Here is a 13649-nt window from a genome sequence, read left to right as displayed (position 1 = left end):
ATGAAATCCTCGTTTGTTATTCATAATGGGGTATTGGTATAGACATTGGAGGGATACGTTAGCAAAGAATAGTATTTTGGAGGGAACAGAATATAGAAGGACAATATTAATACCGAAAGAGAACGATATCAGATGGAAGAGGGAGAGTACAAGAAAATATGGGAGGGGAAAAAGTAGCATGGTAATCAAACAGCAAATATTGTAGCAAAGTTACCAAGTTTAATTTGGATAGTTTCTAGTACCGTACAAGATCTGATTCCCAAATAATAGCCACTTAAGCACTTTTTGTCATATAATCATTGTTGTAAACCTTGTGAATTGACAATCACCATTTAGCAAGGCCCATGAGCAGCAATGTTGTAATGATCTGTTTTGCTTTGTTTTGAAGTAAAGTTATACAATCAAAGCAAAGTTAGCTGCAAAAGTAAATCAACAAAGCTTAATGAGATACAATTTGGATGGGAGGTTCCTCCTGAATCATCCTTGAAAATGGAAAGAAAATGCTTAACTGCATCTTACCTGAACCATAATTAATGCTGGAGGCCTTGCCAGGATGGTACAGCTATTCATAATGCACCCGACATCCTTGCTGTGGTGTGTTCCTTTGCTGAAAATGTTTCCAGCATTTTTTTATTATTATTCTTACATTACCAGCAGTTTTGTTTATTTTTCATTTATGTAAACACTGCCTAGTTGAGTGCACATGCTAGATTCTATATATCCCACGATTCTGCTTACTTTTATTTAAGTCCTCATTCAGTGTGGCCATTTGGGTACTTGGGATTCCAAATTTTTGTCATGAATGCATCAACAAGATTACAGTGAAATCAAAAGGCACTGTAGATCAGGTTATTTGGATAAGTATGAGAGGCCATTTATGGTTCACAGTTTTATGAAAAGCATGGAAAAGTTATGAAACTGCATTTTCTATTTTTAGATGATGAATATTTGCCACCAAATAAGCGACAAAAGTATACAGTACAGCTGACGGATGCTGGGGCCACCGCGAAGCGGAAAAGTAGGGAATTCAATTTTGGTGAGTTAAAGTACTATTTCAATTTCTTGAAGATTTGTTTCCATTGCTAGATAAACTGGACCAATCATCAGACTTGCTAGATGCTATGTATTCTATGATTATGCAGAAATCACAATGGATATTTTAATAAGTGTAATTGTAATTTTTGATTTTTCATTCTTAATGGTCTTTAATTAAACAATACAAAATGCTTTTTGGAAGTTTAGTTTGTTTTATATCATTCATTTTCTGTGTTGTACATTATGTTAAATTTGTTTTACCATAATGATTAGATTTTTCAATCCAGTAGGTGTGCAAGGAAAATTCATTTGTGAGATGGTTCATAAGTAACTTTTGTTCAGAACATTCAATTTGGCTGATTCAACAAAATAAAGTACAGAACTTTGCTTTAACATCTCAACTGCAAATACTGCATAATTTAGACTTCTAATTATTAAACATTTGTGCTTGAATCAGACATTTGATTTATTTTGTCAGCGTCTTGAAATTCGTCTTGCATGTATTCTATGTTTACAGTAGGCAATATTTGATACACTCTGGTTTAAAGGTTTCTGCATTCATCACTACTTGGAGTCATTGCTGTGCACAAATTAATCAACGGGATTCACTGTATCTGGGTATTGGTTACCACAATTTTTCTCTAGTTATACTGATCTTGAGCTTTTTTAATTAATTCGCAAACTTTTCATAAATGCAGAACAATGGAATGCAAGAATTACCGATTTAAGAAAGCAAGTGGAAGAACTCTTTGATAGCAAATATGGTAATTATTACGGTAACATATTGTGTAACGTATCAGATTGTTTTACTCCTTTCAAAATAAGGATAAGTTGGTCCTAATTATGGTTAATGTGAAGGCCAGCAAGTCGATTAGGGATGTGGGCAGAGGTGAGCGTGATTATGATACTGAGGGGGACAGTCATTAGAAAATGTAGGTGGCTATTAGTAACCCAAGCTGATTGCATGAGATGGGCTGTACATTATTGCAATGGTAAAGAGTATTCAATCTTGACTGATAATGGATTACATTTATTGAACTGGTAATTGATGGTTGGAAATTTGTTGTATTTAATTCTACAATGTATTCAGTTACTCGGATTAGTTCTTAACTAGTTCCATTGAAGCCAAATGCTTCCATGAAGAATGGCACAATATAGTTTTGATCAAAAGGTCCTCAGTGTGACATGTTAACGATGTTGCCTGACTTGAGTGTTTCTGGTGCATTTTATTTCAATGGGACATTATAGCCTTGGGTTTAATGCTGTTGAATTATTACATTCAGTTGGCGGTTTCAGTCTATGCAGTTTACATTTCTAGCATGCATTTGTTTTTGCACCTTGCTGCTAACTTCAAATGTATTTGGCTGATTTACCAGACCCACTATTGTTAACCCAGTGTTTATCACACTCGAATCCAGCTCCATCATCCTTGCTGTCATTTTTTTAAATCCATCTCTTCCTCCACTTTCTTGAATAACATTTTGGGGGCCTTTTCCTCCTTCCCTGCCTATTCTTTCCCCAATATTGCATCTTAAAATGGGCTTTGCCCCAGAGTATTTCACAGTTTTGATAAAGGTCACCAATCTGAAATGGTAATTTTGATTGTCTCCACTGAAACACCCTGATGACCTTCTGCATTTCTGACGTTTTCTGTTTTAGACTTCGGCATCTACAGTATTTTCCTGTTCTTAGAACCTAGCAGTTACAATCTGAAGAGTCTGATGGAGTGGGCTGATTAACTTTAGAACAAGAGAGGTTATGGGAAGATTGACGAGCTGTTCAAATTATGAACTTATCATAAAGTATGTTAGGAGAACCTTTTCACTGACAAGAGGATTAATAATTTGAGGACAAGGATTTAAGATTATTGATAGAAGAACTAAAGGAGGTAAATTTACTTTTCAAATGGATACCAGAAACAATTCAGCAGTAACTTTCAAAGAAGAATGGATAATGGGAATTGCAGGAGAAAAGGAGTAATGAAATGGTTCTAAGATGAGCTGTTACCAGAGTGGGCCAAATATGGTTAAAAAAAATTACAGTTTTGGTGTCCTAATTTGAGGAAGAACATTCTTGCTATTGAGGGAGTGCAGAGCAGGCTCACCAGGTTTATTCCTGAGATGGCGAGACTGACATATGAAAGAATGGATTGACTGGGCTTGTATTCACTGGAATTTAGAAGGATAAGAGGGGGTCTTATTAAAAACCTATAAAATTCTTAAAGGATTGGGCAGGCTAGATGCAGGAAAAATGTTCCCCATGTTGGGGAAGTCCAGACCATTTTAAGAATAAGGGGTTGGCCATTTCGGATTGCGATGAGGAAAACCATTTTCTACCAGAGAGTTGTGAATGTGCGGAGTTCCCTGCCACAGAAGGCAGTGGAGGCGAATATATGGGATATGTTCAAGAGATAGTCAGATATAGCTCTTGGGGCTAATGGAATCAAGGGATATGGGGCGAAAGCAGGAACAGGGTAGTGATTCTGGATGATTAGCCATGATCGTATTGAATGGTGGTGCTGGCGAAGGGCTGAATAGCCTACATCTGCATCTATTTTCTATGTTTCTAATAGCCCTTTGTGCTGTAAAATTTCTAATGATATCTGGACCTGTAATTTTATTTATTATCCCGATTCCTATTTTTCCTACCTCTAAATATCAGTCTAATGTCTTTTGCGGGGTTATTAAAGAAAAATATACGTAAATTTCTTGGTTTTGGGGCATCTTTGTTTTAGTTTGGTGATAATGCATTGTCTTATTAAATTAGTGAATTAAGCCGGCTTGCTTAGTCTGCAGAACTAGACTTCAGGGTTTGGCAAGGATATCTCATGATGCTTAAAAATCTCCCCTCCCATATTTTTCATTGCTCTATATTGAGAAATGTCATTCAGCAACTTGGTAATGTTCCTATTCAACCCTTTGCATTTAAGTATGTTCACTGCAAAGTGGAGTGTAAGTAATTTAGAATAGGTATTGTATGAAGCTACTATAATAGATCTAAATCTTAACATTGTGTAAAATTTTAGCTCGAGCCACTCTTGCTACCGGACCAGTTGCGATCCCATATCCACTCTTCCAGTCGAATTCCGAAGATCTTTGTGTTGATGGTTTACCTGAAGGAATTCCATTCAGGAGGCCATCCACCTATGGAATTCCAAGATTAGAAAGGATCCTTCTAGCAAAAGACAGGATAAAATTTGTTATAAAAAGGTATGGATTTAGTAAGAATTTGATTTATTAGCGAGAGAACTAGTGTGTTGGATTTTATTGGCTATTGTTAAGTACCCCGTAAGTAGTTATTTGCTGTAAAGAGCTTTGAAATACTTGAAGATTCTGAGCACTTGTATAAATGTAGGGCATTTACATTTTACCCTTTCTATTGTGTATCAAGAATCAGTCTTCTACTTTTGGCCATCATTGGTTTACTGGTGGGAGTGGGAATGGGACAAAGGTATGGTGAATATGTAAATGTAGCAATTTTTTTTGTTCTTGAAGATATGTTATTGAATTATTGCTCATAATTTCTAAAATTTCACGTATTTTATTGTATTTCAGTGTACATAATCCGTTAATTTACACTTCAGTCAATTCCTGCTAATTCGGCACCGTTTGACACTAATTTGTGTGTAATAGATCTTAATAAAGCATAAACATGCTCTTTAATTTGATTGGGTTTTGCAGCATTTATACCCCAGAACATTGCATTGCCAATTCTGTACCTCCCTTGACCATGTTTTTGTTCGAGCTAGAATTTCCCAATCCCATGTTCACATTGCAACATGTCTTCCAAAACCAATCATTAATTTTGCATTATATTTAAATCATTTAACTGACAATCCACAAAGCAAACATTTCAAGATAAGTACAGACTCTCAGCCAATGATATAACATCTATGGTTATCCTACCCATTCTCATCTAATCAGAAATCCAATTGTAAAAGTTCATATTGTGAATAAAAACCTCCTTTATCAACCATTATCCGGTTTGTTTGATAAATTAAACAAAAATTACAACATGATGCACAGAGAAAGACCATGTATACTTTAATTCCTGCTGATTATTGATGGGATCTATTGTACGATACCATCAAAGTGATCACCCTCTTCTTGCTTTTCAGTTCTGCCCATGTAACATCACTGGATGACTCCCCCAGGAATGTCCTCACTCAGTACTGGCGTAATGTTCTTCCTAACCAAAAAAGCCACTGTTCCTCTCCCATCTCTATCACTATAACCCGTGCAGCATTTGTACCTCAGAACATTGTGCTGCCAATTCTGTACCTCCCTTAACTATGTTTCTGCTATAGCTAGAATTTCCCAATCTCATATCCTGGGTTAATTTTCCTTGCCCGTCAGGCCTCTTTCATTGAAATAAATGCAGTTTAATCCATCATTCTTCCCTTGCTCCCTGCCACACTCCTGCCTGCCCTTTCGTCTGCATTTGCTCTCTAATTTATTTGTCACTACTTTCTCATCCACACTACTGCTTTGGACCCACCCCTCTGCCAGACTGGTTTAAAGCCACAATCTAGCAAAAACTATATCTAGTAAATCGCTCCAACAGGATTTTGGTTTGGTGCCGTTCAGGTGCACCCTCTCTTACTGCCATAGAAGAGATGCCAATGGTCCAAAAACCTGAAACGCTACTGCCCGCACCTGTTCCTCAGCATGCCATCTTCAGCCCTATCCTCCTATTCCCATATTTAAGGGGAATGCCTTGTTTGCACAATGTCTGTGCTAATGCCTTATTTTCACAATCCTATATCAGTGTACAGTTACACCATCTTTTTATCTTTATTATTTATGCATTTGGTACTTTCCTCTATTTTGTGCAGCAAATGAATCATACCTTCAAATACAATTGTATAGGCTCTCTGATGCAGAAGTACGGTATTCAGCCCAAGCGGTATATACCAATGTTTATGCTCTTCCCATCTCAATATATCTGTATATTTGCTTGCCTAAGTATTGGATTGATATGCATGCAGACCACTTTCATAATCTTGTACTTCATTACATGTACCCTTTTGCTTTCTGTGCAAAAGAATTATTAATGAACCTGTGTAGGGAAAAGCAGTAAATTATGTGACGGACCATATCTTAATAGCAGAAGTTGCACAAATAGAATCAACATTTCTTGATAGGAAATTGAAATCCTGCTCTGTCTTCTGTTTTGCATGAGGACTCTAGATCAGTTTAATGTCTCTTCACCTATTCCACCAAATCATTTCTCATATGTGCACGTTTGTTTCTTAATGTAATTAAAGCAAACAATCATTTCTAAAAATATTTAAGAAGGAACTGCAGATGCTGGAAAATCGAAGGTAGACAAAAATGCTGGAGAAACCCAGCGGGTGAGGCAGCATCTATGAAGGGTTTCGGCCCGAAACATTCCCTATTTCCTTCGCTCCATAGATGCTGCCTCACCCGGTGAGTTTCTCCAGCATTTTTGTCTAACTTCTAAAAATATAACTTATTTCAATGAAACGCGTATCAAATAATTTGTACAGGTTTTTATTTATTTTTTAGTTGTAATGTAAAATGGTGGTTATTAGGCTGAATGTTTTTCCACTGTATAACAAAATATCCAGTCTGCAGTTATTTTGCATGAAGGTGCAATTAAAGGTGAGTTAGAAAAAAAAACTTTTTTTTGTTCTCCAGACCAGAACTATTAACTAGTGAGCAAGAAGAAACAATTCCTGATAAAACGGTCCCAGGAGGTAAGTGTGCAGACTTTGAAAGGGTGTGTGGTGGTCTATTTCTTGCTGTTTAATACGGAGGCTGATCGTCGATATTCTGATTACATTGGAACTTCATTTGATCAATACTCTAATGCAGCGTTTCTCAATCTTTTTACCCTTGCGGAAACCTTGAAAGAATTTTTATGTCTCCGGGAACCCCTGAGCTGGGGGTTGCCGGGCCCGTCGGCGTTTTGAGATTGCCATTTTGACTCGCGTCATAATGGTGATCTCTGGCGTCAACGGGGACCCGTCGGCCGTGCCTGCGCAGTTGGGGGAGGATTGCCAGGCCGGGATTGCCATTTTAACATCCAGCGTTATGTATAAGTGATTGCTACTGGGGGAATATTGTGTTGGGGAGGGGGACCCAACGGGTCCACGCTTGGTCTAGTTCAGGGCCGTGAAACTAATTTTAGGTCACGGACCAGATAGGGCAAAGTTCGACTTCACGCGGGCTGGATCAGAGCGCACGTGCTCCCACAGCTTTTGTTGCTTTCATTTTTTCAACCTGCTCTCATGTGTCTCAGTCTCTGTTATAACTACAAAGTGTTTCACTTTACGAATTTTGTTTCTTTTGAAGAAGATTGCCTAGCAAGCATTACTTTTATAATTGGTATTAACTTGCAGTTGTAGGCTACAAGAAATTTGTGATGAGAGAGAGAAAAAACAATGCTATTTTGGCTAATAATTTGAAATCGAACATTAGCAGACACAAATGTAGACCTAACGAAACAACTAGGTCTATTTCTCCGCCACCATTTTAGCGCTGTTATCCAAGAGAGACTCCGAGGTTGTGGCCTCTCCCAGTCAGTGCGGGTTTCTGGAACGATCGGGAGACTGGGAAGGGCCTTGAACAGAGACGCTTTGCGGTCGGCTGAGCTCTCTCCTCCGCCATGAGAGAAAAGTACCCACAGTGCAATGTTGGGGGTTTTTCCTGACGGCATTCGAACCCAGCACCCAGCCGCTCCGTACTGCGCAACCTAACCCCGCTCAGCACCCACCCCTGCCTTGTCATTGGCACAGCTGACTACCCAGAGGGTAGTCCCTTCTATTGGGCCAGCCTGGTGGCAGTCACGTGGGATGACGCCCAGCCCGTTTGTTCTGAATCTCGCCGCGTTCAGACCTGCCCCCCAAGTAGCATTTGCGGTTTGATTGGTCGGGTTGGGTGTCAGTCAAGGAGTCGTCACAATGCTGGCAGCGCGCAGCCGCGGCTTCTCACACCATATAAGGAGCGGGCGGCTGACTAAGGAGGTGGGTCACGCGCACGAGCAGCGGCTCAGGAGAAGCCCAGATGCCCCGGAACTGGGGACATCTGCAGCCCGATCTGGTAGCGGGCCAGATTGTAGCGTTGTTACAAATTCCTGCCATCAGTGACACTCCAGTTCTGCCCTCTGCCTGTGCATACGACTCGAGGGGGGGTGATTAAAATGCAGAGTTTTATTGTTTGTCAGAGAGTGATTTCCACGTACGACAAGCTTATTGAAGAAATGTTCTGTCATCCCGTTCGCGATTTTAAAAAAAACAAAAAAAAACGTTGCATGACTATTGAATCGCTGGATGAAAATCGGGCCCAACCTCAACGCCTTCAAAATCACGGATCGCAAGACAGGACAAATCAAAGGTATGTGCTGTAGGATATTTAATTAATATCTTATCTAGTTTTTGGTATAATTTCATTTTAATCTGATGCTATATATGTTATTTAGGCACTTATATCGGCTGTGTCTTGCCTGCCGACTGAGTGAGCAAAATCCGATCTCTGTATCATAATCCACAAACATCCACTCAAGAAAATCAAATTCTTTATTTTTTTGCACAATCGTGTCACAAGAACATCTAAATTATCTATTTTTGTGTTATTGTCTATACATGATCAATATTTTCTTACTAAATATCTGACTAAAAACTTCCACAGTACATCGTTTTTAGTTGGATATTTAGTATGAAAATATTGATCATGGATAGACAATTACACAAAAAATGTGTTATAGAAATAAAATTGGCTTGACTTGACAAAATAAAGATAATTTAGATGTAATGACACAATCGTGCAAAAAATAATGATTTTTATTATCTTGACAGGGGATGTTTGTGGATTTTGAGCACATGTCTGTGTAAAACGGCCCTTGCCTGCAGCCGTGTTATAAACCAACAGAAAATTTTATGGGAATTAAACATTCAATTCCTTCCATTTGGCATAGAAATTCATGGAGATTTAAAAATCATGTTATATTGTGAATTTTAGTGTGAATGGGATCAGTTTGTTATCTAGATACTTTGGCTATTTAAAACAAATATTTTAGCCTTTTCTTAAGAATGGGATAGATGTTTAGATCTAGTAATTGAATTGAGATGAATGATTGATTTGATGACACTGATGAATATGAATATTTTGTTGGGCATTTACTATTTGTTTTAACGTTTAACTTGTGTTAGGCATTTTGTTGAACAAAATCATTTCAACTTTTTTTCTAAAACTGCAAATAAAAACTTGTTTCTACTTAATGTTGTTCAGTGGTTTTTTTCTTTACATTTTTCAGATGCCTTCGAAGAAGAAACACAAAATTGTCAGTCCAAATGCCCAGCTTGGCATAGCTAGAGCTCACCTTGAAGTGAATTTCTGTCATGCCCGAGTCTAAGAGGGATCTTAAAAATGGACACATCTTGTACTTGTATACCTCGTTTGGAAAAAGTCGGTCTGAAACAGTCGGCTGAGTTCACATTGTTCTTTGTCGGATGCAGAAGGCTATTCAGTTGTTACTCAAGGGTGAGGACTCTCGTTAACCGGACTTTGCTCAAGTTTAAAAAGCTCAACAATCCCAAGAAAATTTACGGAAATTTGTGATGAAACTTTTAAACTTCTAGAAGGCAGTCATCACATTTCTTTGGATGATATTCCACTGCCTGATGCTCACGATCCTGAATCCTTGACGTCTGCCGAAAGCCAAGTGCCCATATTTCAAGACACTGAGGACATTGGCGATGACAGTTATCGTCTGCATCCTCCACTGAATCTAGCAACGCCAACGACAGCTGCTGCCTCTCCTGAACCAATGCCATTGACATCTAGTGTTTCTCACAAGATGTAGCAGAGAACTTGTAAGTCTTTCACCAAGGAAACATAAAAAATGAAGACAAGACTAAACTTTCTGTCCATCTCCAAGATCGCTCTTGCACTAAAGTATCGCACAAAGATCAGTGAACTTAGGGCACAGTTGAAAACTCCCAAACATGTAGTTAATCAGACCTTAAAGAGAAAACAAAACCAAATAGATTTGATGGACAGAAAGATTCAGGAACAAAACCAAATTACGTGGGAATACTTTGGCATGAGAGCTTGCTGAAACCAAGGCAGAGTTTTTGAACACAGACAATTGGGAAGAGGATGTAAGACGCCTCAAATTTGACAATCTTGGCCTCAAAGAAACAATCGAAACTCTGGAGGCTGCCAGTATTGTCAAGTCAAAGGTGGACCAGAAGACTTATTCCTCAATGACAAGGATGCATGTGTTTGACTGTATTGTAAACAAAACTCCCACAGCAAACATTTCAATCCTGATACGCCAGTTGCACAAGTGGTGTGGACTTGATCTGGATAGTGTTCCTCAACGCAGTGCAGTTGAAGTTATGGCCCGAGAATTGGGAGCTGTTGCTGAGTTATACAGCAGAGATGATCTTAGCAACAAATGATTTGACTTGGTTTTGATGTAACCGTCCAAGAAGAGACCCATATTAACAGTGTACACTTCACCACCACAAATTAATGTCTTTCTGCAGCAGTCGATGAATTGGCTGGTGGGACTGCTGAGGGCCATGCGCAACATATTTGCGATACTGTTGACAATTTGTGTGAAATTTACACTTATTTCAATGAGCAGCGGATTTCCAAGACACCAGGCAAACGATGATAGACAACATTACAAATACACTGAGTGATGGGTGTGCAGCTAATCATGCTGGTATTAGGATTGTTAACAGTGAGTGGGGTAAATCTTTGAATGAGCTCTACTGCCATTTGCATCCACTTGACTCCATCGTAGCGCCAGTTCGCTCAGCCCTCAAAAAGCACAAACAATCCAGAGGCAAAGTCTTGTTTGGGAAGGACTGTCTAGCAGGAAATGTCATACTGCAGATGAAATGTCATGATGCAGATGGAAAAGGTGACCCAAAAGGATTTGTTGTATTTTTGGATGAAGGGAACATCCCCTGCGGTGTCCTCCCACGGTACCGTGGCAACAGATTACATATACTTTCCATATTAGTGGCAAGCTCATAGAACATTATGATGACTTTGTTGCCTTGCTGAATAGCGGAAGCTCCTGTGGGGGGGGGTTGAGAAGCGCCATCCTCACCCAGGCTGCAGCAAAAGTAGAACTTCAGATATTGGGCTTACTTGGCAAATATCTGACTGGTCTTTGGATGAAGCCCTTCTACACTTCAAGCCAGAATCAGATCAACCATGTTGATGGCATCAAAGTGGTTAAAGGGGTGATTGCTGCTCTAAAGAAAGCCACACAAAATCCAGAGAACTTGATATTGGCAAGGGAAGATTTCTTCGGGGAGGAGGTGCATCTTGATGCCATGTTGACAAAACTTCAGGAGCTACCAGTACATCTACAGTTCAGTTTAATGATGAGCAGCTGTCTTCAAGCTGTCATCACTGTTGGAAAGGCAATATAGTAAATACTTTGAACTTGATGTAACTGAGAAACTGAAGGAGGAGACTGCATCAGCAAGATCACACAACATTGATGTGGAGGAGATAATGGGGTTGTTTAGCTCATCGAAACTGAAATGTCCCAATGCCCGCATGTGCTATTTGTCATGTAGGATGCGGGCCTGCAAGAATAGAACAATCAACTTCCTTGATAATCTCGAGGAGCAACGTAGGGAGGAGGTGCTCTGTAAGGCAGTGAAATGGGGGAGAGTGCAGAGGAACAGATGGAAGAAAAAACGGAAGGAATTGAGAGCAGAAATCATCAAGAGACAGAAAGACAAGGAGCATGCTCGGGACACGAAAGAGGAAAAGAATAGGGGGGAAAAGAGACGTGATTTATACAGCATTAGCAGAGATTATCTGAATTTGGACTACTACAAATGTGAGGATCTCCAGGACATTCTTAATGGGAAAGTAGTGAGCAGAAAAACATGTCATGCATGGTTTGAAGAGCAAAAACTTGTAGTTTACAATGCCAAAATTGAAGTTGAGGAAAAACAAGGTGTACAGAGTTGCTTATTATTTGCAGTCTGAGGATTATGATAATGCTACTGATTATGATATGCCAATGTACCTGCTAGCAGCTGATGTTCTCCATGAAGACTTGGCCTTTTGCTAGAAATTGTAATTTCTTTACCTGTCTGTTACGGATTTACAGCATATAATACAATAATATTAAAGTTCTGATCTTGAGAATATCACATTTTTGAATTTTCAAGGCAGTCTGGGTGTTTATTATTTCCGTCACAACAGTTAATTTTGTAATCAGCTATTTAATTAGGTAATTAACTAATTATATACTTTAATTTCAGGTCATCCAAGTAAGATGTATCATATTTGTTTCAGAATGCTTCAATCTATAATAACTGAAACATTTATTCAGTTCTCTTAATTTTTAAGAAAGTTATCGGCTTTTAATTCAATTGATTGTCATCGATCACAGCTTTTGTGTTGGGGTTAATGGAAAAGCAATAGGGAACAAGATGCTAATTTCTGAGTGTGAAAATGACCATAACGTTTTTAATACTGAAGATATAAAAATGAATTAGGTATCAAATTAAAGTTCTTTTTATGCTTTATCTGATGGGAGAAATTACAGGCATGATTTTTTTTAAATCTCAAAATTTTGCAACATCCCTACAGATTCGGTTCCTTCCGTCCGGCCTGTGGGCTGGTAGTTTGACACCCCTGGTCTAATTTATTTATCACTATTTCTCTCGGAACCCGAGCGTTCCCGCGGAACCGCGGTTGAGAAACCTTAGTGCCTTAGTGCAATACTGCTGTACAGCAAAGTTAATCTAACTGGGATCACCTCCACTGTCCTGGATGGAATCCCAGGGCAGGTCCCTACTCCCGTAGCTGCAGTTGTGCATAGTTTCTCATTACAGTTTTCATGCCCTTTAACTCTTCAGCCACTCTTCAGCTTAGTAATTGCAGTTTTTGATTTGTATTGGATTAATTGCATCTTGCCATGCACCTGGTCGTTTCTCTAGTCTATTTATGCCCACTTGATATCTGTACTGGGATTCGTTTATTAGTCTCATGGGTACCAAGATACAGCAAAAAGCTTTGTTTTGCGATTCATCCAGACAATTCATACCATATGCAGAGCTGCCAAGTAGTACGGATTTTCCGTATTTTGTACGGAAATGCGATAAGAATACTGATGTACGATTTTGCGTTAAATACGGATTTAAAAAAAATCGGTATTTAACAACGCAAAATTGACCATAGATAATTGTAACAATGAGTCACCGGTGTACCAGTCGAGGTGCAGCGGGCAGGTGGGAACATCCGAGATCGGCCCGACTTCCTATTTCATTAACATACCACTCACCAATGGAAATGTAATAAACCCGGTGAATTTGACTTGAGATCTTGCTGCTTAAAAAATGCAAGGATATAAAAAGTCATACTGTACCTCTAAAAATGATAGCAAATTAAATCTATTAGTATTTTAAATTTCAAGATCTGGATGATTGTTTTTGTAAGCGTTTATCTACTTGGGGTTAAGAGGCTCTCACTCTCTCTCTTTTTTTGTGTCTATCTTCAATTTCAGAGTTAAATAAAAACAGAGTGCTGGAGGAACTCAGCGGGCTAGGCGGCATCTGTGGAGTGAATGGATTAGGAGTTGTTTCAGACCAGGGTTCTTCTTCAATA

At 39.0% G+C, this 13649-nt stretch overlaps 1 protein-coding gene and 1 long non-coding RNA gene across 11 annotated transcripts in view; both read left to right on the top strand.

The window, feature by feature from the left end:
- Positions 1–13649, top strand: part of gtf2i (general transcription factor IIi) — a 126999-nt gene that overhangs the window by 62992 nt on the left and 50358 nt on the right. For 8 of the 10 annotated variants that reach the window (XM_033046011.1, XM_033046010.1, XM_033046008.1 and 5 more), the window contains 4 exons: positions 938–1036; positions 1734–1799; positions 4061–4244; positions 6696–6754. In XM_033046011.1, the coding sequence (XP_032901902.1) occupies positions 938–1036; positions 1734–1799; positions 4061–4244; positions 6696–6754 (408 nt within the window). The remainder of the gene's footprint in view (positions 1–937; positions 1037–1733; positions 1800–4060; positions 4245–6695; positions 6755–13649) is intronic. The other 2 variants (XM_033046015.1, XM_033046013.1) reach the window with 1 other exon arrangement.
- On the top strand, positions 6761–12176 carry LOC116988957. Its single transcript, XR_004416094.1, has 2 exons — positions 6761–8393; positions 9313–12176. It is a non-coding gene; the product is annotated as an uncharacterized LOC116988957 (long non-coding RNA).

Source organism: Amblyraja radiata, chromosome 28 (genome assembly GCF_010909765.2).
Source record: "Amblyraja radiata isolate CabotCenter1 chromosome 28, sAmbRad1.1.pri, whole genome shotgun sequence".
In the NCBI taxonomy this organism is placed as follows: domain Eukaryota; kingdom Metazoa; phylum Chordata; class Chondrichthyes; order Rajiformes; family Rajidae; genus Amblyraja; species Amblyraja radiata.
Note: the sequence above shows the minus strand (reverse complement) of the source record. Positions and strands in the feature narration are given on the sequence as shown.